This window comes from Rhea americana, unplaced genomic scaffold, assembly GCF_003343005.1.
Source record: "Rhea americana isolate MKP2758 unplaced genomic scaffold, rheAme1 scaffold_51, whole genome shotgun sequence".
NCBI classification, from domain to species: Eukaryota; Metazoa; Chordata; class Aves; order Rheiformes; family Rheidae; genus Rhea; species Rhea americana.
Genome location: NW_028186657.1, coordinates 1675175 through 1699921, shown reverse-complemented (window position 1 = coordinate 1699921; position 24747 = coordinate 1675175). Strand labels below are relative to the sequence as shown.

General features: G+C 37.9%; 2 protein-coding genes across 2 annotated transcripts; both read right to left on the bottom strand.

Moving 5' to 3' along the window:
• Window positions 1–81: 81 nt before the first annotated feature.
• Window positions 82–4498, bottom strand: LOC146588464 (ovomucoid-like). The gene is made up of 4 exons (XM_085317861.1): window positions 4435–4498; window positions 2499–2518; window positions 663–790; window positions 82–127 (listed from the first exon to the last, which is right to left on the bottom strand). Exons 1-4 carry the CDS (start codon window positions 4496–4498, stop codon window positions 82–84), a joined length of 258 nt encoding a protein of 85 aa, XP_085173987.1.
• Window positions 4499–13975: 9477 nt separating this feature from the next.
• IL12B (interleukin 12B) lies at window positions 13976–23832 on the bottom strand. The gene is made up of 7 exons (XM_085317838.1): window positions 23754–23832; window positions 21162–21243; window positions 18887–19168; window positions 18059–18176; window positions 16897–17090; window positions 15970–16121; window positions 13976–14101 (listed from the first exon to the last, which is right to left on the bottom strand). The coding sequence occupies exons 2-7, from the start codon at window positions 21241–21243 to the stop codon at window positions 13976–13978; spliced, it is 954 nt and encodes a 317-aa protein (XP_085173964.1). The 5' UTR covers window positions 23754–23832.
• Between the last annotated feature and the right edge of the window lie 915 nt (window positions 23833–24747).

The following is a 24747-nucleotide window of genomic DNA, read 5'->3' as shown; positions in this document are numbered from 1 at the left end:
AGGATGAATGAAATTAAATTAAGAGATCATGATGCGGCAGAGTAAAGCTGTTCTCAGCGCTCTTCTTCACCCAGAATCCATTCAGCATGCACCTGCTTGCTTCATGTGTAAAGCACCTCTGCTTCTCCTACAAAGGAAAGAAAGAAATAGACATTACAAATAGTAATCTATCTTATGGACTATATTATAAACTGAAATTTTCCTGAAGTCCTCAAGACAAAAACTTGTTAACAGAGAAGACCTTATAAACACTTGCAACAGAAAAGAAGACACTGACTTATAAAAGATTTTCTTTTAAAAAATTATGCATCTTATTCCACAGGAAATTTTTTCTGATGTTTCCAATACCATTTTTGAATTCTTACACCACCTGAATTGGGTCAAGTATCTTGTTAGCAAGATTTTGCTCATTGGACTCTACTCTTCAAGCTTTACAATTCCTGCTAGAATAGGAAGTTGCTTGCAGAAATAGCAAGATCATTTGTTTAGATCGGTTGGACCTTACTGTTGGGAGAAACAACTAGTCTAAAATTAAGCAAAGAAGCAGCAGAGTAGAGACCCTAAACAAAGTGACAGCACTTGAGTTGAGTGGAAATACCAGCAAACCCAGATAATCTCAGATTTTGGCTTATTCGGGAGTAATTACTTAGTACTCTACTTACAGGACTGCTTTACAGAAGGAACATTTGTTGTTATAGGTTTTCCCATCAGAGCCGCAAAAAGGTTGATAGAGCCTCTCACAGTAAATAGGTCTTCTTGTCTGTAAACTCCTGTATTCACTGCAGTCTACCTGCAAGTACAGTATCAGTTTCCTTTGAATCCATCTTTCTCACATTCTCTGTTCACCTACAGAAATAAGGGAGATATGAACTTTTCTGGACAAGCTTGTTAGMTGCTGTAGCAGCAGGGCTCCATAATCTACTCTAGCTGAACCTAAATCTCTCAGAAAAGAAATGTTCCTTCTGACAGAGGTGTACATGATGCTAGCAGTGTCATGTAATGAGTATCTTCCGGGCTTTGCTGTCTGCCTGAACAAAAATACAATTACTGTAAAAAATATAGCCCCTTTTCATCTACCAAATAGCAGAGTCCTAACAKTTTTTTCTACCTGGTCATAATTGCCTGTAAATTCTGGTGAGATTAGTTTTAAAAGATGTGAAGGGTTTCTGTCTCTTTATCACACATGTAGTAGCTCCTGACACTTTTACAATGCTGAAAGGATCTACTTAAACAAAATTAAGGCAAACCCCATGTAGGCATTAGCATAAAAAGGGATTGTTGAAATGCCCTCTTCTGATAGTGAATCACCTTATATACAGACTTGTGTATAGAAATGGGAATATGAACTAAAAAAAAAGAAATGACTGAAACAGCTCCCGTCCCTCTTCTGAAGCTCACTCTTCTTCTGTCAAGAGAATATCCTTCCTGGTCTTTGACAAATAAGGACTTCCTTGTGCAGTTCACATATTCACTTTAATCTGCTTTTTGTCATCTTAAAAAGCCTGAATTTGCCTGCCTGCAATATCACTTCTCCTTTTAGGTGCCATTGTAGTAACTAAGATCAGTTAACCTCTTTTTGCTTCCGGTCACTACATGTGCATAGTGAACAATTTGAAGTACAATATTCTTTGGAGGGACACTATGACTGGAGCTTTTTCTTTCTGAAGATCTATCCAAAATATGCAGTATAAATCTATGTAATTAAAACAGAGCAGTCTTACAGTGTCCATGTAGTCTATGTAATACAGACAGAGCAAAGGCAGTGGCATGGGGGGAAATCTCTGTAGCTTACAATTTATCTTTTTAAAATAGTAAACACCAACCTGTGTGAGACAAGGGCTGTCTAATAAAAAGCTAAAGATCTGATGAATTTGCCCCATATATACATGTCATAATTGAAAAAATGGGGAACTTGGTTTGACACAGAGAGAATGGAATGGGCTCCTTCTGGACAAGAATGTATGTGTTAGTGTATATTCAGGCATCAGAAGCTGTATGTTGTGCTAGTATGGGACTAATTGTGTGTGTGAACTGCTACATCGTTCTGCTGTCCCCTGGACTCCTGAAGGGTTTGTCTCTGCTCAAAATCAGTAAGCATTTTTATCACATTTCTTTCAGAGGCTAACTTCAGAATGGATACTCCAGGATAGGGAAAAATTAAAATCTCTAGGGACATGGTTTAGGATGTGAAAGTCATCAAGGAAACCTAATAGTGTCTTCACCAGACAAGTAGCAAATGTCTTGATTTTTCCCACTTAAAATTTCCCCTTGGCCAGTTTTTTATACCATCTAACCACATACTGCATTACATGTAGTAGCATCTGTGAGTTCTCATGGCAACTATGAGGAAACCACAYATGTCAGACTCAGGGATTTCTCTCCGATTTCTGTGGCATTTACTTAGTGTTTAATAGGTCTTTTCTGATCTCATTGATCACGATGCATTATTGTTACAAACTGTTTGTCTTTATTCAGAAACAAAGGGGAAAATGACTCACCTCATCCTTTTTGGCAGCATCTGGAACAAAAACAGAATGACAAAAGATAAAATAAAAAAAAATCATTGATGGACATTCAATTGCACCTGGGATGGTTTCTTTAGTACCTTCTAGCAGCACCAAGGCTTTTACCTCCTTGAAAGTAAATACTGACATCATTTTTCAATGTTTAATAAAATGCATGTGTCAGGATCTATTAAACAAGTGGACCTGATTGCACTGTTTGCATTAGAAATCCATGTCAGCAGCTAGAGCAGCCTTTGTTGTCGGAGGGAATGGAGTCTATTGTTCCCCTTTTCATCACAGAAAGATTGAAGATGCAAGAGTCAATGTTATGTTCAATGGCCAGTCTGTTCTGGATGAACTAGTTGTTGAGCATGACAGGATTTTAATTCCCAATTCTATCAAAAATTGTATATGGCTACAAGCAAGTCACATGGTCTTTTATACCTTGATTTTCTGTCTGTAACGAGGATAATATCTACATTAAAATACGATATCAAATATATAGATTATGATGGTACTGAAATTCAGATTGTGATGTCACTTTAAAAAGTGTTTTCCCATTCCAATCCRTATGGATTCTAAACTATTTGGTAGAGGAATTAGATCCTATTTGTATACACATGGTGTCTAATACAGTGGAGCCTCGATCTTAGGTAGGGCTTCATAGAGCTGCTCCAGAGAGTTAATCAGTGATAATTACAGCTCTCAGAAAGTAATCAAATAATAGTGGCACATCTCCATTATGGTGACACATTCATTACTGTCTTTAGGAATGTATTTTGTTTTTCTCCTGTCCTGTAATAGTCATTCTATGTCTTCCAAAGGATAAAAGTTASTGGACAGGTTGCTTCTGTACAGAAGAAGCAGGAAGGGAATGGAATAGGATATAAAGGCCTGTACAGCTATAACGTTGGTCTTTCTGGCTGAATACAGTTGTTTTGGGTCCTTGAAGCTTTCTGTTGAAGCTCACTTTTGTGGAGCTGCTCGTATCTTGTGATCAAATAGAGTCATCTAAGGTAAAAAGACTAGCATAAATAACCCCCCATGTCAAATTTCAGTCTATGTCACCAGAATTTTGACTGAGTTTTCATCATCGTGGAATTGGATCAGATTTAGCCCACCTCCACAAAAACATTTAGAGGTTAGTTTTCTCTGGTAACCTTTTAGTACCAACTGTTTTGGGGCGGCATAAAAGCAAAAAAGATCTGGTTCAAAAATTATCGATCCATAAAGTTATAAAGTAGACAAATTAAACTAGAAAATTCAAGAAAGAGATTCACTGGAGTTCTCTTAGGAAGCAAGAATTTCTTCTGCTGGAATTACTGAAACATTATTTAAAAGAACAATCTCTATCAAAGCCATTCTGTTTCACTAAAATTGGCTTTTTCTAATATTAAAAAGAAGTAAAGAGTCAAGAAATTCCTCCCAGCTCCATATTTTATCATAGAGCAAACTGCATCCTCCTACATCTCAAATCTGTCTGCAGCCCAGCAAACTAACATCATAAAGAGGTTATTCACAGCCAAGTTATGTGKCCAGTGCATAATCAGCAACTCCTGCTTGCTTAGTATGGCAGGAGAAGGACCTCATAAAGTCCAAGTTCTCAGATGGGAAAAAAATGATTAAATAAAAACCTGATTTAATTCTGCAGCTTTATAGTTCTTCGCATTTTTCTGTAAAACCTTTTAGTTGCAATGCAAAATGCAACCCTAGCACTACCAACAAGGAATAGGTTTCGTCTGTTCAAGTTGACAGCTTTAAAGCTGGTGAAATATTGCTTACTAARTAGTGCACAAGCATAAAATTTCACATGCTAAGCTGCCACCAGAGCCCAGCAACTACTGCTTACTATCTTACAAGACTGAGTAGCTTCCAATATTTGAACATTAGAACTATAACATATTATGGAGTAAAAAAAAAGGTTACTCACTTGCTAAGCAAAGAACTGCCAGGGTGAGAAGCACAAAAATGCCTGTTATCTTCATAGCAGACATAGGTTCTTGACCTGTTCCACAGCCAGTCTGTGCTCTAAGTGTCCCACTGCACTTCGTTTGAATGTATATTAATGTATCTGTGTGTATATATATGTAAATGTATGTACACAAAGAGCAGGCACCCTAATGACGAAATCTGCCCTGTAGAAGGTAATTGAAAGAAGGTGTTGCCCATGGGTAGTGTCAGTAGGAATGTCTTCTTTACACCATGAGGGTCATAAGTACAGGGCCAAGAGTCATAGCGTGGATTGTGTTGATAAAAGAGATGTATTGTACTTTGGCTAATCCCCTTGCCTAATTAACTGTTCCATCTCCACAAGTTAAAGGAGTGACTCAGTAAGGTGGTTACTTGTTGCTGATCTGTTATTGCCATATGGACTCTTATGGCTGAGCCTAATTCCCACAGGAAAAAAAAAAAAAAAAGATCACCACTGGATGCTTTCGAAAAGATTCAAAGTCTTTTAACTTAAAGCATTTAAGTCTGATAACTTAAATGCTTAATTCCTATTTTCTTCAGATTTTAGAGACTCTTGTCACAGGGGTGATGACCTTCCTAAGCTCATGAAGGCTGGTGAATATTTCCTCAGAAAATAGCAAATGCTATGCATGGAAATAATTGAATTCCAGAGAGCTAGTCAGTTTGGCCATGCAGTGAATCCTCTCAAATTTCTTTATGGGAATAGTTTCATAACTGCTTGGAAAAGTCYGTGTTTTGCATATACACTCTCTTTGTTCTGCTTTAAAGGTTCCAGTCATCAGTTTGGGGTACAGACGAAATGCTTTTTGAAAGAAGGCACATAGATGCTGCATTGCACTGCCTATCACAGAGGAGTAATGGGTTCACAGCCATTCTGCATCCAGTAGACTTAGTGTCTAGTTTGCTGCCATGGGGATATGGAGAAGATTCCTCCACCTTAGCATATTTTMTTTGGTTTCTTCACTATTTTCAATGAACAAATATCATACCATGTGGTGTTCTTTAAACAAATCCAACATACTAGTGTATTAGTGGCTTAATCAATAGACACAATTCTCTGGCTTTCATAATTTACATCTTGGATAGACTCACGATGGAAAACTCAGATCTGAGTCTTAATTTTCATAAAGCTCAGACAAAGATGGAGTTTTGAGCCCACGTTTGTTTGAACCAACCCCTCCAAAACTCCCTTCTTTCAAGTGATTTGGATTGTGGTCACKTTCCCTACATTGCAAGATAGCCTGGGGCTTTTTCCCCATCCAGAGGAAAGACAGAGGAACTGGTTATCTTTATGTAAAAKATTGTAATAGGCCAAGTAGACCCTGGGTTGAAGTAACTCCTGCTCCTATGTGGAGAGCAAGAGAGATAGCGATCATTTTCTCTCTAAGGAATGTGGTAATGAATAAATGGTTAATTTCTCATCACTTAGTAGAGCAAATAAATAAATGTCATCAACTTCCAGCTCTGCATTAAAATGAGAGGAAATAAGAATAGTTAAAGATTTGGTTTGAGTTAGAGGCCTGTAGGTTTTTTTTTTTTTTTTCTTTTTTTTGGAAAGCCCTAGGCTTTTCTAAAGAGCCTGAAACAGAATGTATCTAAATTCATGGAGAATATTTAAGAAATGTTCGTTGGTTGATACTGACAGTTACAAATATTAGGCAATGAAAGCAAAGCTGTGAAAAATCCAGAAGCAACTCCTGTTCTGAATAACTTTTAGCAAATTTCAGACTCTTGAAGACATCATGAAACTATAAAATTGCAACTTGACAGAACAYGCAGCTTCCTTGACAGTGGTATGAGGAAGCCTCCCACTTTGGTTACATTTTCTTGCCCAATTTTGTGCTATGGATKGAGTGTACTCTCTGATGCAACCACAGAATCCATTCCATCACTCTAAGGAAAAAATTCTGAATTGATGTAGGATGATTTTCTGAAGACAAGTGAAGAAAGACAGCACGTTTAGGGGAGGGAGGGAGCTAATGAGGCAGGCAAATTTTGAATCAGACTTTTCTTAGCATTTAAAAATTGTCTTACCATAGATAAAATTCCTGATGCCAATTCTATGTCTCATATGAGTAGATCCATGGTGTGAATGTTTTCTTGGTAATACTTAGGTGTTTTGATTAGGGCTTCAGAGTCAAATTAACATTTGTTTTCTGAGTAATGGACCTTAAGCTTTGTAGGGCTTGTCTAGACCACTCAGATAAGGAGGGAKGCAGTTCTGATGTGAAAGTATGACATGTTGTCGGGCATGTAAATAGTAGGACACAGGAAGAGGGACAGGGCAGCAGCTCAGCCAAAGTTCTGGAGTTTCTTGCATTTTGAAACATAAAACCTGTCTTAAAGCTTTGAGAAAAATGCCATACAGAGAATACGAGATAGAGTCTGTTTCACTTTCTGAAATGAGGTAATACTCAGATGCAAAACCTTGAAGTGAAATTCTGTGAAAATTAATGCCACAATGTTYATTGTAACTCCAGTTTAAAAGGCTACCTAAATACCTCAGTACCATATGCCTARCTTTAAGAATGGGAAGAATTTACATTAACAAACTAGAAAAGACATTCACTGGCTGACTGAGATAATATTTCTTTCTGAGGCATCTGTCCAAACTTGCAGAGACTTGTTTGCCCTGACTGTCTTCATAAGGAGCTGGTCTGACGACCTAAGAATTGTCATCCTCAGGCAGGCCAAAGGTTCATCTAGGTCAGAGTTCTGTCTCCAAAAATATTCAATGGAAGATTAATAGAGAATACAGAGTGGTTCTTGGTGGACAAGTTGAACATGAGTTGACAGTGTGCCTATAGTGAAGAAGTCCAACCATGTACTGGGCTGTATGAGTAAGAGTGTAGCTGTCAACTCAAAGGAAATTATTATTTCTCCTTGTTCAGCACTGATGTGGCCATATTTGAAGTGTTCTCTCTAGTTCTGGGCTTCCCACCACAAGAAAAACACTGGCATACTGGCATAAGTCCAGTAAAGAGCCATCAACATGGTTAAAGGACTGGAACACATGACATACAAGAAGAGATTGAGAGAAGTRGGTTTGTTCAGTTTTAAGAAAAGAAGGCAAAGAAAAGGTCTTATTGTTGTCCTCAGCTACTTAATAGGATGGTATAGAGAAGATAGAGCCAGACTCTTCTCAGAGGTGCATAGTGAAARGATAAGAGGGAATGAGTGCAAATTGCAGCAAGATAAATTCCAATTAGAAGTAAGGAAAACAGATTTCACAATGAGAGTATTCAAAATTGGAACAAGTTGCCCAGAGAAGTTAYGGAAACTCCATTTTCAGAGATATTGAACAATTGACCTGCTATGAATTGGGCCTGGCTTGGAGGGCAGGCTGGTAGAACAAGACAACAGCCAGTGATCCATTCCAACCTACATTATTCTGTGRTTTGCTTGGTTAAATGTTAACCATTGCTGGCAGTCAGTTGTTTAGGAATTTTGTGGTATATTATACTTGTCCTTAAGAGTTAACATGTCTAGTTTTGATGAAGCAGACATGGAGAACAGAGTAGGAAGTTGGATTGATTTTAACTACTTAAAAAAAAAAAGCTATTTGTTGAAAAGCAAGTGTTCAGATCTATTTAGTAATATCTGCTATAACTTCCTGGAGTTAGATAAATAGGCCTTCTTACCAAACTAAAACTAATTCTGATATTTATGGTAAATACCCTGTTTGGATTAAAAATTATGAGTGAAACTTTGACCTCATTGGCAGAACACATGCAAGTTTCCATTGGGCAGGGAGGTAATGTTTTCAATACATATATGTTAATTGTGTCCAAAAAATATCCTCTTTGACAGTTTTCTATTTTTATTATTATTTTTTTTCACAACTTCTTATCTCTCCAAGTTGTTATTTTGAAGAAGAAAAAGCAATTGCTTGGTGAGTAAATGCTTATTCCCTTTAATGGGCCTGTTAAAGATAAATATGTAGTGCATATTTTTCTAGGAGTGAGGACATATTGCTTTTATTTTGGAGCTCTAAAGTAAGCCAAAATGTGGTACCAAATATGTTGCTACAGCAAGTCATTAGTTAAATGCTTGTTTTGTTCTGCATGGGAGGATGTTATCTGGCTGCATTCCAGAAAGTATTGATGTGCAGTAGCTTGTTTCCATTTATATGGTGAAGTGCCTCACATTGAGGACATCAAAAGTKCTGAAAAAAACTGCAGGTTGGCTGGCTAAAAAACAAAATTTTCATGCAGTCATATATATCTGGGAAGACTGTACAAAACAAGATATGTATTGATAACATCAAGAGTGAGAATTCTGACCTCTTAGCGATCCCAGTTCACATTTTTACATAACCCAGTTCACAGATGCCTTCATTTTCATTGTGTGTGGGTGGTTAGGGTTGTCCACCCCTGTGCAATTACTGGATCAAACTTTTAAGTCTTGCTCAATGGAAGATTTGAGAATGAAGTGATGTATTTCTTAATGAATAAAACTGTGCCAAAGTATTTGAGTATTTGCCTGGAGCAACGTGAGTTTCCCAGCTTCCACACCTTAAAAAAGATCAAAGAACCCTTKCTGTAAAATTGGAGGTATCAAGCTGGGACAGATCCCAGTTGCAAGTCTCATATATTACTTTAGAAAATTAAAAAACCAATCAGCAGAGGCTAGAGCTAATTGTTTTTTTATGTTCTGGTACTTTTAAGATAAATTAGAAGGCTGTGGTACCTAGCATGTGAATCCTTCTGACTTCCTTACTTAAGGTTATACCATTTATATATGACTAGATTCTTCTTTTATAGATGTATGTATAATATGCATTAACAACAGTGAGCATTGAATGAATTGAACAGAGGGCACTGAATAGGACTTATTTTAAATTRCCTTCTAGTTTGTATTTTAAAATGTAATTTTCAGACATTCAGCACTTTGAGGCTCTGTCACACTGAGGTCAGTCAAAGTGGAATGTTTGAGGAAAGGTTTATATTAAGCTTGTATTATGTCTCAGGACAAGGTTAGAGGAAATGCATTGGTTTTAACTATGTTTAAAATATTTTGACTTTTATAAAGGAGAAGCTGTAACTTATGAASACGGGAAAAAGGATGTTATTATAGTCAACATGGAAGGAGGGGTGGATGGGGAGCATATGGCCCTGAGATCTTCATACACATTCTCTCACAGAACTCCTAATTAAACTTAAGCCCCCTTTTTTTTCCCCCTTTTATTGTTGGCAAGTGCCTGCTTACCCATGGCTGATTTACACAGAGGATAGCAGACTCCTACTGCAACCTATTAGTTCCTAGTTTAGTACATCAACTATTTGCAAAGCATTCTTTAAGATGCGGAGCACCCACAGAAAGCCCTGGAGGGAATTAGTCAGTCTCTGTTTAGTGCAGATTTAGGGAGGTGTGGTAGGTAAAACCTAAAGCCACATGCTGAATGCTGAATATGAATAGAAAGCTGAGAAGAGGTGCCACCCTGAGAATCATGGATCCTCAAGACTGAGGTTTGGTAGAAGATGTATTATGTGACTGTATATTTGAGACTGTCACATGATAGAGACCTCAGGAACAAATTTAATTCTGTCATGATTTTATTTTGGAAGCCTTGATTTTGCAGTCTTTAGTTCTTTCAGGACAGCTTTATGCATCGTACAAATTCATTGAGTCTACACATTGTAGAACTGGTGAGAAGATCTCGAGATTAATTTCAGAACAAGAARGAGATGAATTAAGAAAGAAAAGTATGAGGATTAACTGACAAATCATCTATATTTTTCTCCAGCGGATACAAGAAAGGGYTTCCAATATATGGAGCCACCTAGTGAATATTCATGGTGTGATATTAACACATCTTTTACACACTGGCTAATTTCTCAGACATGGGAGACCAACAGTTTCTAGAGCAGATTTCAGAGGTGATGGACCCATACAAGCCCCAGGAAAAGGGTAATTAAGGAATGAGGCCAAGTCTGAGAGCAGCTATCTTGCAATGAACTTCTTTTCTGCAGAAAAAAAATGGCAGTTTCAAGCTGTGCTTTGTTATTTTTCTGAAGAATCTTAGACAATGAGTTTCCTCACTACTGACTCCTCACTGCCTCATGATCTATGCCAGGACAGCTTCCTGTAGGGAGGTTTAGTTCACTTTACGGGATCATGGCACTGAAATCATATGCACCTAAAGATAACACACCAGTCTTGTTTTTGTCTGGATAAATTTAGCCTGAGAATCACTAAGAGTGAAAACAAGGTTGAATCAAAGTTAGACATTCCTCATTGATTTCAAAGGTGTTGAGAGTTGGCCCTGGATAGCTGAAGAACAGGAAGGTCTCACTAATTCTAAACATTGTACCAACGGTATTAGAGAGAAATCTCAAAGTCCTCAACATATAGATTCGGCCTGGTTTCAGTTGCAAACCTCCTGAACCACGAAGGCTAATGGACTTCACTGTGCTCTCAGAATTCAAAAGAGCCACTTCTCAGTCGACAGGACAGGGTCTGGAAAAGGCTGCTGACTAACAGRCATCACTTTGAAGTGTTATCCTGTACAGTTTTACAGGCCATGAGTTTGGTAACACAGTCAATTTGTATACAAAAAGTTAATACTCCTCCCTACAGATTGCCTCAGAAGTAGTATATAGTATTCTGACAGGTAAGTAACGTGCTGTTAACCATTCATACTAAAAGACTACATGGAAACGAACTTTGTTTTTCTGAAGTATTTATTAATTCCTTTGTAGAGCAAGCAGATGATGAAGTAAATTGTATTTACAGCAGAAATAAGATGTGTGCTCTAATTATTAAGAAATACTAACAGCACTTGTAGCTAGATTATCAACAGTTTTCTGAAATATCAGATACTTCCTACATTTCAATGTTTAAATATCTTAAATCACCACCCATTACTGAGACTGGAAAAAAAATGAAGCATGGTCCCAATGGAAGACTGTTTTGATTCCAGTGTGTCTGTATCTGAGTTTAAGGCCTAAATYTTCAAAAACATTTGAAAGTATCAGGCCCCCCTGAAAGCTGGAATATAARTGGTTTGCAGAAAGTGTAGACTCAAACACATGCTTCTACCTTTTTCCAGACCTGGGCACTTACACTGTAAGCAGTTCAAAACTAGGCCTTAGTTTTTTCCTAAGGTTCAGTAAAGATACCTACCACACCTTGGGGCACTACAGAMGTAATTTCAAAATAAACTATAAAAATCTATATTCTGAGACTCTCTAAATCTTAAACAGATGCTTAACATCCACATAGAMAGCCAGTTAGCAATACGTCTCTGAAATATCAGATATAGTGCAGTCAAACTCTTAAATAATTTAAGCTGCCTTTGGTCTCAATTAGAGATTGCTGGCTACTTGTGCTCTGTTATTGTGCCTGTGGCGTGGGAGGTCTGAACRAATTATTTTGCAAGAAAATTCCACAACAGGTGATGCACTGGGTACACATGGGTTACTGAATAAAAGTCATCTAATGATCACTAATGATAAGAAAAAGAATTTCATACAGGAGATGTGATATTCAGCTATCGGCTCCCATTTTCTTCCATGTTCATGAGAGGTGGCCACAGGACTTTTAACAACAGCTTCAGAGTGAGTGAATACAGGCATCCATGCCAGTACTCCTGTTGCCTCCAGTGTAGCTTGGGTCCTGCTGCAAGCACAAGACTTAAAAGTGTTTCGTTTCTTACGCAACAACCATTTGCAGTGTCAACCTGGGCATCAACATGAGGTAAGCAAAGACAGCTGACAAAATGCAGCAGCTAACATTTCTAGGGCCTGAGCTTGAAATTTCTTCTTCTGCAAAAATATTTGTTGTCACATTGGAGGATGAAGATGGCCCTGATACATGATACATGGCTGCTTCATGCAGCCAAGACTTTCTATGCTGATACAGTTCAACAAAATAAATAATAATAAATAGTTAAATAACAAAACAGTTTTTTCAATAAGTTACTTTCCATATAAATTAACACATGAAACATTTCAACTAGTAACTGCCAACATCTGTCATTGCAATGTTCATCTCAAGGAAATAATAAATAAATAAATAAATAAATAAATGCAATATAATAATATGCAGAACCTACAATAATAGCTGACAGCAACATATCAAAAACATTTCTACTAAACATGTTAATTTAACATGATGTATGATAGAAGAGTTATTCATGTCTAGGGAATTTAAAAGAGCTGCCAGAATCAGCATCATATTAATCTATTACAATAAAAAAAAGTCATGGCTTCTTAATAATCTTAAATGCAGATTTTCTTCCAGTTACACTTATTTACTTCTACCAACTTATTCCTTCTTTCCTAAGSAGCACTGTGCCATTCTCCTAGAATCTCTTACTGGTGTCTGTAAAATAAGAGAAAGAAAATTCATGTAAGAATGATCTTCATTTTCTGCAGGCACAGATGTTTACTCCACTTACCAATTGAAACTTTACTGGTCTGAGTCATTTAGTGAAATATCACCACTCAATTTTTATAAAGGACTCAGAAGCAGATAATGTAAGGCTGTGAAATTCCCATGTCTGCTGGGGATTACGGAGTTCTCCTTCAGCTAATGAGAGTTAGGCATCTGTCCTCCTGTGCCCCTTTTGTAAATCTCCTTCAGTATATATTTGCATCTAAGAGTTCCCCATACCAGTGAAGATCTGATCCACAGAACAATGTGATCTCATTTGAATCGTTTCAATAGTGTTACATTTACAATTTTTCACCAATGTTACTGAGGAGACTTGGAGGTGAGAGAGATTTGCATCTGTGTGTAACTTGCAAAAAAGCAGAATGAAAAAATGAAGAGAGTAAGATAAAAAAAATCTACATAATTCTTTTTGGTGTTGATCTGAAATAGGCTAATTTCATTTTTTTTTACTTAAAAATGTCCTGACCTGGAATGATAGAGATGAATTTAGAGTTGACAGGGAATGCTAATCAATTCTAATCAGAAAGAGATTGATTTTTTTCTGAAAACAGCCATTCCTAAGTCTAGCAAAACCAGTTAATGGCAGTGTGTGTGTGTGTGTGTGTTTCTCTCTCTCTTTTATTTTACTGATAAAAATTAATTGCATATGAATTGTCTGTTGTATTTGGACCTTCAACATTGGTTCATAAGCTATCCATAACCAGAAAGGACAGAAAGCAGTATTGGTTAACAAAGTAACAGCCAAATGTGCTTTATTTCTCAAAGAAAATTTTATAAATGCCTAGTTAGGCAGTATACTTCAAATTACTAACCATATCCATGAACTCGCATCTATTGTTTCATCTCCAATTTAAATGGATTCTGATTGTTTCCTCATATTTTTTTCTGTTAAGAAAATCCTATTTTAGACAGCCCAATATAGTCACATTTGCTTACAGATCTGTATTCTCTTACAGATATTTCATGAAAAAAAATGTTCAGGAGCAAAAATTGGTTCTGAGAAAATATGAAATAAATAAGTATGTAAGAAGAAGTTTATAGACTCCTCACTCTTGTATATAGGGAATCAGCTTTGCTTCTCTAATAAAAAGGTTCTTTAAGTCTTACCTGCAAACTGAAGACCACTCACTCCAGGATGAGTCATAGTAGCGATCTCGAGCCTGCACAGAGATCATGTCTTTTGGGCCAGCCCTTGGAATCTGAATATGCTGCTCATCAACCTCATGAACCTACAGAGCACAGGCCATTCAGTAGGTGGAAGGGTCAAGAGGAACACAGGAGGAAGTGCCAGATACATGCAACAAGCACAGGTAACTCAAAAAGCACGGATAGTCTGTTGTTTCCAAAGCACCAGTCTGCTCCCACAGCTATCAGTCATGAAGAACTGTGAAAATCTCAGCCCCTGTAGAAACAAACTAGATAGTCCACCTTCCATTGAAGCTAGTAATGTAAAGTGATCCTAACTCAAAACTGAAACTGTATCATTAAACAAAGGGCTTGTTTTTTATCAGAATTTTCCTTTTTCTTCTTTTCCCAAAGTAGCATCCCTAATAGACAGAAGTCCCTGCTTTTCAGTATCCATGAGATTTCCACTGAGGACTTGTGGCTGGTACAAAAAGCACTCTTAAAACTAGCCAGTTTCACTACTTAAAGGATCAAAGACAACCTCGCTAAATTCAAGGAGTCAGCACTGGGGGAATGGCCCCATCTGCTGGTACAAGCCTCCTTATTTTTTTGTATAGAAAAATGCATCTTTTAATGTTGTTGGTTAATCAGTTTACGGTATGGAATGATCATATGTATTGGTTTATTTTTCTGGTTGCTAGACCAAGGAAGAGTAGCACTGCAGCTAAGGCACTGCTCTGTGGTTGGTTGGTTCATGTACTTCTTTCCAGTTCTGCAGCTGACTTCTTTGTCAGCCTAGGCAAAATCACTAGAATGCTGCTTTGTGTTGTGTAATGTACTGAGGAGTATTAGCAATGGAAACAACGACATTTTGTGATTTAAGGCTAATACTGATTAGAAATATTTAGTTAACAATTAACTAATACTTGGGAAGTGAATGGCAAAGTCTGTAGTCTCCACCAGTTTCCACAGAAATGCTGCCAAATGAATCATTGATTCCCTATTTGACCATTCACCTATAAAGAAAATCTGAGCTAGCCAGGTACAAACAACACACCAGGAACTCAGTGCCACAGATCTTAGACTTGATTGGGAAATTGGGATTTTCCCAAATTAGGACTCACACAACCCCACATATGAATTAGTAGAGACTTTTCTCACGCTAGCATGTGTATGCAACACTGGGCATGACATTATGTCCCAGTTACATCAGGGTTGCATCCACCCCAGAGTGTGCTGTTTAGGCCTTCTGGCTCATGGAACAGGGAGGGAGGCTGTTTCTTACCACATTTGGGGCTGGGCACTTTTTTCTTTTCTTTTTTTTTTTTTCCCTAGTCTATAGGAGATGATCCTGCCCCTCTACTCAGCCCTGGGGAGGCCTCATCTCGAGTACTGTGTCCAGTTCTGGGCTCCGCAGGACAAGAGAGACATGGAGTTACTGGAGAGAGTCCAGTGTAGGGCTACAAAGATGATCAGAGGGCTGGAGCATCTGCCCTATGAGGAGCGGCTGCGAGAGCTGGGCCTCTTCAGCCTGGGGAAGAGAAGACTGAGGGGGGATCTTATCAATGTGTACAAGTACCTGAAGGGAGGGTGTCAAGGGGACGGGGCCAAACTCATTTCAGTTGCCCCATGTGACAGGACAAGAGGCAATGGGCAGAAACTGAAGCACAGGAGGTTCCACCCGAACGTGAGGGGAATCTCTTCCCTGTGAGAATGAAGGAGCACTGGGCCAGGTTGCCCAGAGAGGTTGTGGAGTCTCCTTCTCTGGAGATCTTCAAAGCCCGCTTGGATGCAACCCTGTCTAACATGCTCTAGGTGACCATGCTGAGCAGGGAGGTTGGACTAGATGATCTCCAGAGGTCCCTTCCAACCTTACTGATTCTATGATTATATGATTCTGTGAGTCTTGCGTACAAAACATATTATTTATATGGTTTGTTAAAGCAAGAAAAGCTCATTGTGAATGCTGTACCTCTGGCTTGATTTTGTGTCTCTTTGTTCTTTCAACTTTGACTTTGAAAGTCAGAGGGAAGTAGGACTTTGGTGTGCTCCAAGTTTTTGGATAGGTCCAGGTCACTGTTCCATTTTTGGCCACATACTCACATTGCGGTGGGTCAGGTTTTACTGCAAGAGAAAATATGGTAGGAATTAAGCATGAGTGCAGCATGATGTCAGTTGTTGGTGTCCTATTGTTGATATTTCTATAAAAATAAGCTCTGGGACCCCCCAAAATTCGCATGGAAAATTAACCAGACTCCCAGAGCCTTTTATTTTTTTTTTTTTTTTTTGCCTAGAGGATTGCTGAGGATGTTGTCAGAGACAGACGACCATCCTCAAAGACTGCTGACTCTTAGGACATTYAGGAAAGCATCTGCTTCTTTAGGATCCTGCCTCATTTTTCTGCGCCCTGTGGCATCATAGTCACGGTTGTTCTTATTCCTGTCAGTTTGTATTAACCTGTCATAGATGTCCACCTGCAAGAATGGATCAGGAGTGAAGAACACGTAGCATTAACCATTATCTGAGTCACTGGTAAGTCTGCAGGTCCCAGAGAAGAGCCTGCTCAGTTATTGTTTGTTCTGTGATTGGGAGACCACATGCCCCTTCCCAAACGTGTCCCTATCATACAGAATGCTATAGAAACTTCTGGGAGTTGTGGGGGAGAGAGAGTAGGAAGTCACAAGCTACGGAGATCTTATTTCTTCACTTCCTCATCCACTTCTGGACTGCTGCTATGATTTGTTTTCCCTTGTTCCTGTAACTGGGGGCTTGATACAGATTTACAGTAGAATAGGGCAGGGATTCCCAACCTTAGTTTGGTTCGTTATCATTATTAGTTCCACTCTCAGCAACAACAAGAATAAAGCTAAGAATAAATTGTGATTTCTGGTGTACGCACTGATATCTCTGATGAAGAAGCTGCTGGTATAGTTCTCATATTCCACCTCATCGATGACCTCCAGGAACATCTCAATTGGCTGGTGCTCTTCAGCAAATGGACAGTAGTTCTCCTTCTGGCACTGCGCTGTGTATTTAATCACTGAGTTATCAATGTGAGCCACAGGGCTGCTGCAGGTTACATGTCCTTGAGAGCTGAATACAGAACAGAAGAAGGTATTGGAAATGCTGGTTTGTTCTGAGAATTTTTGCTGTCACAGTGATATCATGTAGCTGGTAATATAAAATTTTGCTGCTGCCTAAATCATTCTATGGCTTCACTTTAACCACTGTAAAAACAGTCCTGTGGGTATTCTTACATTTTCARAGTTTTTAAAAAAGACCTTTATTACCGCTGTCCCATGACAAGCTCTGGTATCTAACTTTGTTCCTCAGCTCTTTCTAAAACCTTGCTGAAATAAATCAGGCAAGGTTAAAATGCATCCATTGGGAAACAAATAACAAAAGGCAATTACAAAGTGCTACCTGAATCTGGCTCTATTTTTTTTCATTCAGCGAAATAAAACACTTTGCAGCTATTTCCTCTTTAACAAACTGAAGTGACCTCTGCCTAAGTGCTCCATGTTTTGGAGAAACCCCCAAGAGTAGTGGGAGGTAGGAAATCCCCACAAGGTTCCCCTCACATATTTCCCTTGCAGGTTTCTGCAGTGTCCCTCAACTGAGACTTGTCAGTGGACATGTGGCTTTTGCAGTGGGTGCAGCCTCCCAYTCCTTTAGTGCCACTGGATCTGCTGAGAAGGGACTCAATGCTATGATTGCTTCTACTTTTGGCTCAACTTCCTCTCTCTCCGCTGCATGAACAGTTTTTGTTATTGCCTAAGTGACTCTGCAGCTGTACTTGTAGCAGCTGTAACAGTCCAGTGGGGGTTGTTCCATTCTCAAATCTTTATTATTCCTGAGCAATTTCCATGCCCTTATTAGTCAAGTAAGACTTTGTGATGGCCCCAAACCCTTCTGCACATGTTCAGACTCTGGGAGTGAGATTCTTCCCCTTCTTTGTGTTCTCAGTTGGCAATCCACAATCCAGGATCTCCTCTGCAGACTAGTACTGAAGGCTGCTTTGGCCTTATTACAAGGTAGCTAAGGAAAGTACAAGCTTTTACCCTTTTAGACTTCTGATTGTGAACTTCACATTTGGAGTCTCATTTTCTGTCATCCATGAACATATGAAAATTCCAGAGTAATTCTTTGCCTCACATTTTAAAAATGTCCTGTTTGGCTCTAGATGGAAAAAGAAAGAAAACATTTCTTTTCCTTTTTTNTTTTTTTTTGCCAAGTCCAAGCAGAGAGAACACAGTAACTCAGTAGATTCCTGTCCACTTTGGCAGATGGTGGGTATACAAGCAGACACAATCTCATGCTACCAACTGAGCAGTCATTTCTAGTTAAAAAGCCACATAACCACATTTAATAGCTGAAGGCTGGGCTATATAGCAGCCCATTAGCCACATCTACATGGCTGTTGATAGGAGTTAGCATGTACCAAAGCTGTTGCAGATGGCTGATGAAGCCTATCATTAACAGACTTATGTAGACAGAGAGATTATTTCTTTCACAGAGGAACACTGCAGCAAATAAAGCAAGTCAGTTGCTTTCAGAAAAGCAGTAGGGATGTATCGATGTTATTCCATAGTTTTTATACYAGTCTAATCATTCCTACCATGAGGCCATCCTATGGGTCTAGAGAGTCCTTAATTAATCCCAATGACAATATATTCATATTTTTCTTATCAAATGCACCATACACACAAGAAAAGTCATCTGTTGACCTTCACTGTTGATAAAATATTTGAAGAGGACCCATTTTAAACTGTATATTTCTCATGCAGTTCCCCAGAGAGCTCACTTTGGTCTACAATGTGTAAAGTTGAACAAAATACATCATTACATCCTATCAAAACAAAATACATCATAACACTCTATGACCTTACCATTAAAACTTTTCAGAATTGACCTCATCATTTGCCCATTTGAGTCTATTTTAGTTATGAGGAAAAAATCATAGCTGATGATTTCATGGGTATCAGCTGTCAGACAGGTGTAGTTGCCAGCATCTGGGAACTCCTTCACTTCAGCAATCAGGGTCTTTCCAGTTCCTTTCACTTCTGTGCCCTTTTTCCAGTAAACTGGCAGTGCTTCATCAGATACGTTACAGATAAGCTCCACTTTTGTAGCTGGTGTCTCATCACTCCACTCAGATTCTATGACATATACTGAATATTGGAAAAAAAAAAAGTATTAGGAGTATTAGGAACTGTTCATACTTAACAGTGCTTGTAAAGATTGAATCGAGCCATTTATTCAGCTTCACTCTCCAGGAGAACTGAAAAATCTATTTCTTTATTGCCCCCATGTCACGCTATCACCTGAAAATCTTCACTGTAAAAAGAGATTTAACTTAGAAAATTACAGTGCATCTAGAACTTGTTTATCAGTAGGGATGACATTTTAATTGAAGAAGAGATTTTTTTTTCCATGTTTCCAGAGAATCCTATAGAGGTTTATAACCCTGGGAAGTAGGCAGGGACCTTTATTTTAAAGATGAGTATGCCAGGATGCACAGCCCATGTATTCCTCCTTCASATGGCCCTTGGCCTTTGTTCACAGAATGGTCTGTGAAACCCCTTGGTGCTGAATTGCTTGGCTCCCTGATGGCCTTCTTCAGAGTCAAAGGCCTGTGAATGAGCAGTGGGAAGGAGGAGAGCTCCAGGTAAGCGGATTTTATTTACTCCTAGCTGACGCCATTTCCCATTTTCTACAAGGAGCATAGGTACTCCTATCACCTTGGTCCAAATGGAATGATTACTAAGAGCTACAGTAGAGATAAGTGGAGTGCAACAGAGAAATGTGGTCTCCTGAGAGCTGTCTTGTAACTCTTAAGCACCCTATTGGCCACTCCAAATTAGAGGAAATTCCACATAATGAAATAATTTGGAATAATTCCACTAAAGAACTGTTATCTTCTCCTGTCTTTTTGCTGTGGTTTCACAAGAAAAGCAGAATAGTAATCAGGTTGGCTCAAGAAYTTCATCTGCACTTTTGTGTGGCAACAATTCTCAAAATTTCACTGCTATTGCTTAGATGCCACTACTGTCATAGGCTCCCCAGCTGTGTTCAATGCCCTCAGAGACTGTTCTACATTCAAGAACAAGCAAAAATCTGTTTCTCAGTGTGTCAGCACCTCAGAAAGTACTCCGCTCAGGAAAACAAAGTTCCAATAAAGAGCTGTAAGACCTATTCACCAGGACACTTCACTACCAAAATGAGAGCCTTAAGACACACAGAAGAAATACTAAGAAATACATGTCAAATGCTGTATCTAAAATGGCAGAGAATATGCAACTCTAGGAACCTTACTAAACTGTTTATGCATATTTGAAGCACAAGCGGAGTAAATCTTAAAGAYTTCAAACACAAAAATATAAAGGTGTATTCTCAATATGTTGACAAACATATCTATAGTTTTCAGCATAGTGGCATTGYTCAGGGAAAACACAGGATAAATCATTTCTTGATGTAAAGATACTGATSAATATAGCTGAATTATTCTTTAGAAATAAAACACTTCTCAGTCAGATTGAGAATGCTTTTTTCTGTGTTGATTAGGATCCTTCTTTGTGGATCATCCCACTGAAGGCAGCCTACATTGCAGAGCTTCTCTGCATGAATTAGAGCAGCAAATATGACCATCTGAATTTAGTCTAATTTTATGGTGAGTAAATTATTTAAAAGATTTGTCAATTTATTACTGACCCTGTATTTTTTACAAATGCGTTTGCAGTTCACTTATTTACCAGGAAGGTTGCATAAACTATTTTTAAGTGCTGGATTTTTCTGTGACATGTTCTTTTTGACAATTGATTCTTCACTGTTTGTTTGTGGGCTGTTACCTAAGTCACAAGATAATGTTTCTGCTTCTTGACTGCATGACTGAAACTTTTGAAACAATAGAACAGGGAATAGGGAATAAGACATTTCATAGTGCAAATATTCAGATTAACAGCTATTGTGTTAGAAGTGTCAATATTTTAGGACTAAATATTTCTATTAATACCAATTAGTTGGCTAGTTATTCACAAACAAATAGTAGAAACCTTGGCCAAGGCATTGTAGSTAACAATCCACACTTTTAGTCACAAATATACTCGTCAATCCTTTTTTTAACCATTCAGTCATCTATAGTCTCAGTAAATTAAGATTGCTTACCATTCTCCCTCAGTTTCCACTGTGCWTCCAGAAGGGCAGCAAAGGAAAATAGTGAAAGTAAGACAAATAGAAGGTGAGACATCTGTAGAGAAAAAATAAATTACTAAACATCATTTAGCATTAATGATTGTATGCTGAAGCCAAGCTCAATGCCGGACAGGATAAGAGGACAGAGTCATTTCCAATGGACTAAGAAACCTTCTCCCATTCTAAGAACTCTTAGACTACATTAAAATTGCATAGCAGGTTTGCACTAGGATTCAGGCCAAGAGTTTGGTCACACCACAAAACAGTTTCGTGGAAATCACAGAACTGAGAAGAAATTGCTGTATGCATAAGTCTTGGCCTTATCTACTCAGATTAAGCATTCCAAGGTCTCTCAGTTAAGTATTCCTCACACAAAAGAAGTCCTGCTAATACTAGTTTAATACTAGTGGGGCTACTTGCATAAATAAGGCATTGGAGCAAAGGATCTTTGTACATTAAATTCCAATTATACAAAGCTCTTAAACACGTTCCTTGCTTTAAGCATGTCAGTAGTCCTATTAAAGCAAAACTGTGTATAAAAAGAAGCACTTGTTTGAGTGTTTTGCTAGACCACGTTCTTCACTCTCTCTCTTTTTGAGGACAAGTGACTGTGGTGTCAGTAACTGCAGTGTAGAGCTGGCTTCAATACTGATATTTACCTAACTAGTTCTAGTACTCAACTGAAATTATATAGTCTAATTTACTTTTCAAGCAATTTCAGGCAAAATTCCTACTAAAGTCAGTGAAACAGATATATTTGCAAAAATTGCTGGTCGTGTATCATTTTTGCACTATTTACTTGAGGCATATATGTGTAACGAGAATATATAAATATATATCTGTGTATATTCAGGTTCTAGCTCTCAAACTGTTTGTCTTGAATTCAAAATACAGCTAGAGCTCTTCATGAAACACAAAACATTTTGTCAAATGTTGTAATAACCAACAGGAACATAGGAAAAACAATGACTGTTATTTAAATACAGCTTCAGACAGTTTTCTTTAACTGGAGAATAGGTCAAATGGATAGGAATATGACTTAGAAACAGAGGCTGGTGAATATAGCTTTCAAAGTCTATTTTGACTATCAATGGAGTTTGAGTGCAGATGAAATAAAACAAAATCAAGTGGTAATTTTGTTTCTTTTTTTCCTCCCAAACAAGTCCTATTTTCAATGAAAGAGAAGTATTCCTTATGATCTCTTCTCACATAAAACAAAACTTTCCATCCAGGTTTAGGGAAGAAGGGTGTGTATTTATTTCGATCTTTCCATCCAGGTTTAGGGAGGAAGGGTGTGTATTTATTTCGATATGCACCAAATCGATAACTTCCTGGCAGCTCCTGCTACTAATAGCAGTTATTAATCTTCATGAGAAGTTAGCTGTATCTGGATCAATGCCAAAGAAAGCCTGCTATGCATTTTGTATGCCACACATCACAGCTATTAATGGGACCAGAAGCTAGGAATATAATAGCCTGAACGAGTATCTAAGAGACGAAGCAGCTGACACTGCGTCTGATGCTCAGAGAGAGGCACAAACCTCAGTCATAAGCTAGATACTATCAGGCAGCTGTCAGTTGTCTATTGCTTCATTAACAGGCAAACACTTTCTGAGCTCCTGATGATTTTCTGCCATGGGATTATCTGTAATTTGTGAAAGAAAAACACAGTTTTCATCTTCTTGAAAATTGTCAGCTCTTGTTCTTTTCTGTGATCCTTATATGGCATCTATGAGTTCTCTTCATGTAACTGATACCTGAAATTTCAACTAAAAACTTGGAGGGAGAAAAAGGGGGTAAAATATGCTTTCTTTTCAGTGTCAACTTTTCATCAAAATTTAAACACTGAAAATAGATTTTTTTTCTGATTTTAAGGAGAAGCTGAAAGATTTGGGGTTTTTAACGAATTAAGTTAACAATTTCCATGGAAAATTATTCAACTTTCCCCCACACTCCAACCTTCCCTTCTCACAATTTTGTTGAAAAATTAGTTAGAAATAACGTCAATTTCTGAACATGATTAATCAGTGCAGTTGCCTGAGCACATCCTAGGTGAGGACAGTCTACCAACATTATGTTTTCCCTGTGATGTAGAGCATCAACTTGCATAAATCAGCAGAGTTCCTTCACTGAGAATCATAGATTAACTTCTGTTGGAAAGGACCTCTGGAGATCATCTGGACCCATCCCAGCTCAAAGCAGGGTGTCAACGGAATGACATTTATTTAAAGCAAAGAATAGTCTCACCACAGATATGTATTTCTATAGGCACAGACCCCAGCAATATGAACATTGGTAAGATATAAAAGATCATTATCTTACAACATTAGTTATTCTATTAGTCAGCTAACAATTCTATCAGCTATATACTTTACATGTATACACTATATGCGTAACTTCAGGCACACATATAAACACTATTCTGAGAAAAGTCTCATGAAAACTTTTTTAAATACACTTTTAAATAAATTACTTCAAGTTTCCATTTATTTCATCTGAAGTCAGCTGTTGCCATATTTATGTTGTCCCACAAAGGGGACAGTGAGAGAAGAAAGGAATTCTTACCTTTTCCCGTGACGCCTATTAGCTGAAGTTGCCAGGCAGGTTGGTTTTGTGATCTGAAGGAAGCAAAGTGCTGGCTCTCTTATAAATGTAAACTCTGAAAGGAAAGGGATGCTCCGTTTCACCGCAATACCACAGAATTGCAACACGTGGACATAGTTCCTTTTTTGTACAGTGGTAGAAGTTAAGCAAAAATAAAGAGAGAGAGGAAAAAAAAAACAAAATGTTTGGGAGTCCCAGGTAAACTTTAAAGAGGAAATGAGATTATTACTATGACCTTTATGATATGCCACAGGCGCTTCCTTTCCTGTCCAATTTTCTGTCTTTTTCATACTGCCAGTCTCATCAGCTGGGGAAGAGTAAATAAAGAGTAAATAAACTTCCAGAACTGTTTGATGGGAAATATATTGTGAAGACAGAACGTTAAATGAACTGAATCTACTGCTACCTGGTAAATCTAGTGAAAAAAATTTCTCTAAAGAGAAATACATGAACTAAAATCTCACCTATCACATTAATCAGAATCAGAGCTAGGGATTTTTTTTATTTGATCTTTTAATATTATATTTATTCTAAAAATTGAGAGTTGGGTCAACTAAAACAAAATCTGAAATTGCCACATTATTTTATGTTGGCAATTTTTAAATAAAACCTATTTTATAAACTGAGGTTCCTATAAACCAGTATTTGAGCATAAGAAAAGCTGCACATAGAACACACATTTTGAAAATGAGGCAAAAGTTTCCATTTCTTTATTTATATGAGAATAGAAAACAATTCACTTTATTCAGCAGGCAAACCAAACTGATTTGTTCAACTAGTCCTGTTCTAAACCTGAACGATAACAAGACTGAAACACTCTTGGRCACCAAGAAATACACTGCTTATCAAAACAAAAAATGGAATTCAACCTGATGTACTTTAGAAATGCAGAAAGAGATACACCTCTATACTGCAGACTTTCTAGTGACAGAAGGGTTCTTTTAGCCGGAGGATC

What these genes read in the sequence shown, in the direction of transcription:
- LOC146588464 (XM_085317861.1), bottom strand. Translation starts at nt 4,498, where the DNA reads ATGTCTGCTATGAAGATAACAGGCATTTTTGTGCTTCTCACCCTGGCA. An exon ending in GGCAGTTCTTTGCTTAGCAA is followed by an intron (nt 2,519 to 4,434) that starts GTGAGTAACCTT and finishes TTTTTGTTCCAG; the next exon opens with ATGCTGCCAAAAAGGATGAG. An exon ending in TCCTTCTGTAAAGCAGTCCT is followed by an intron (nt 128 to 662) that starts GTAAGTAGAGTA and finishes TTTCCTTTGTAG; the next exon opens with GAGAAGCAGAGGTGCTTTAC.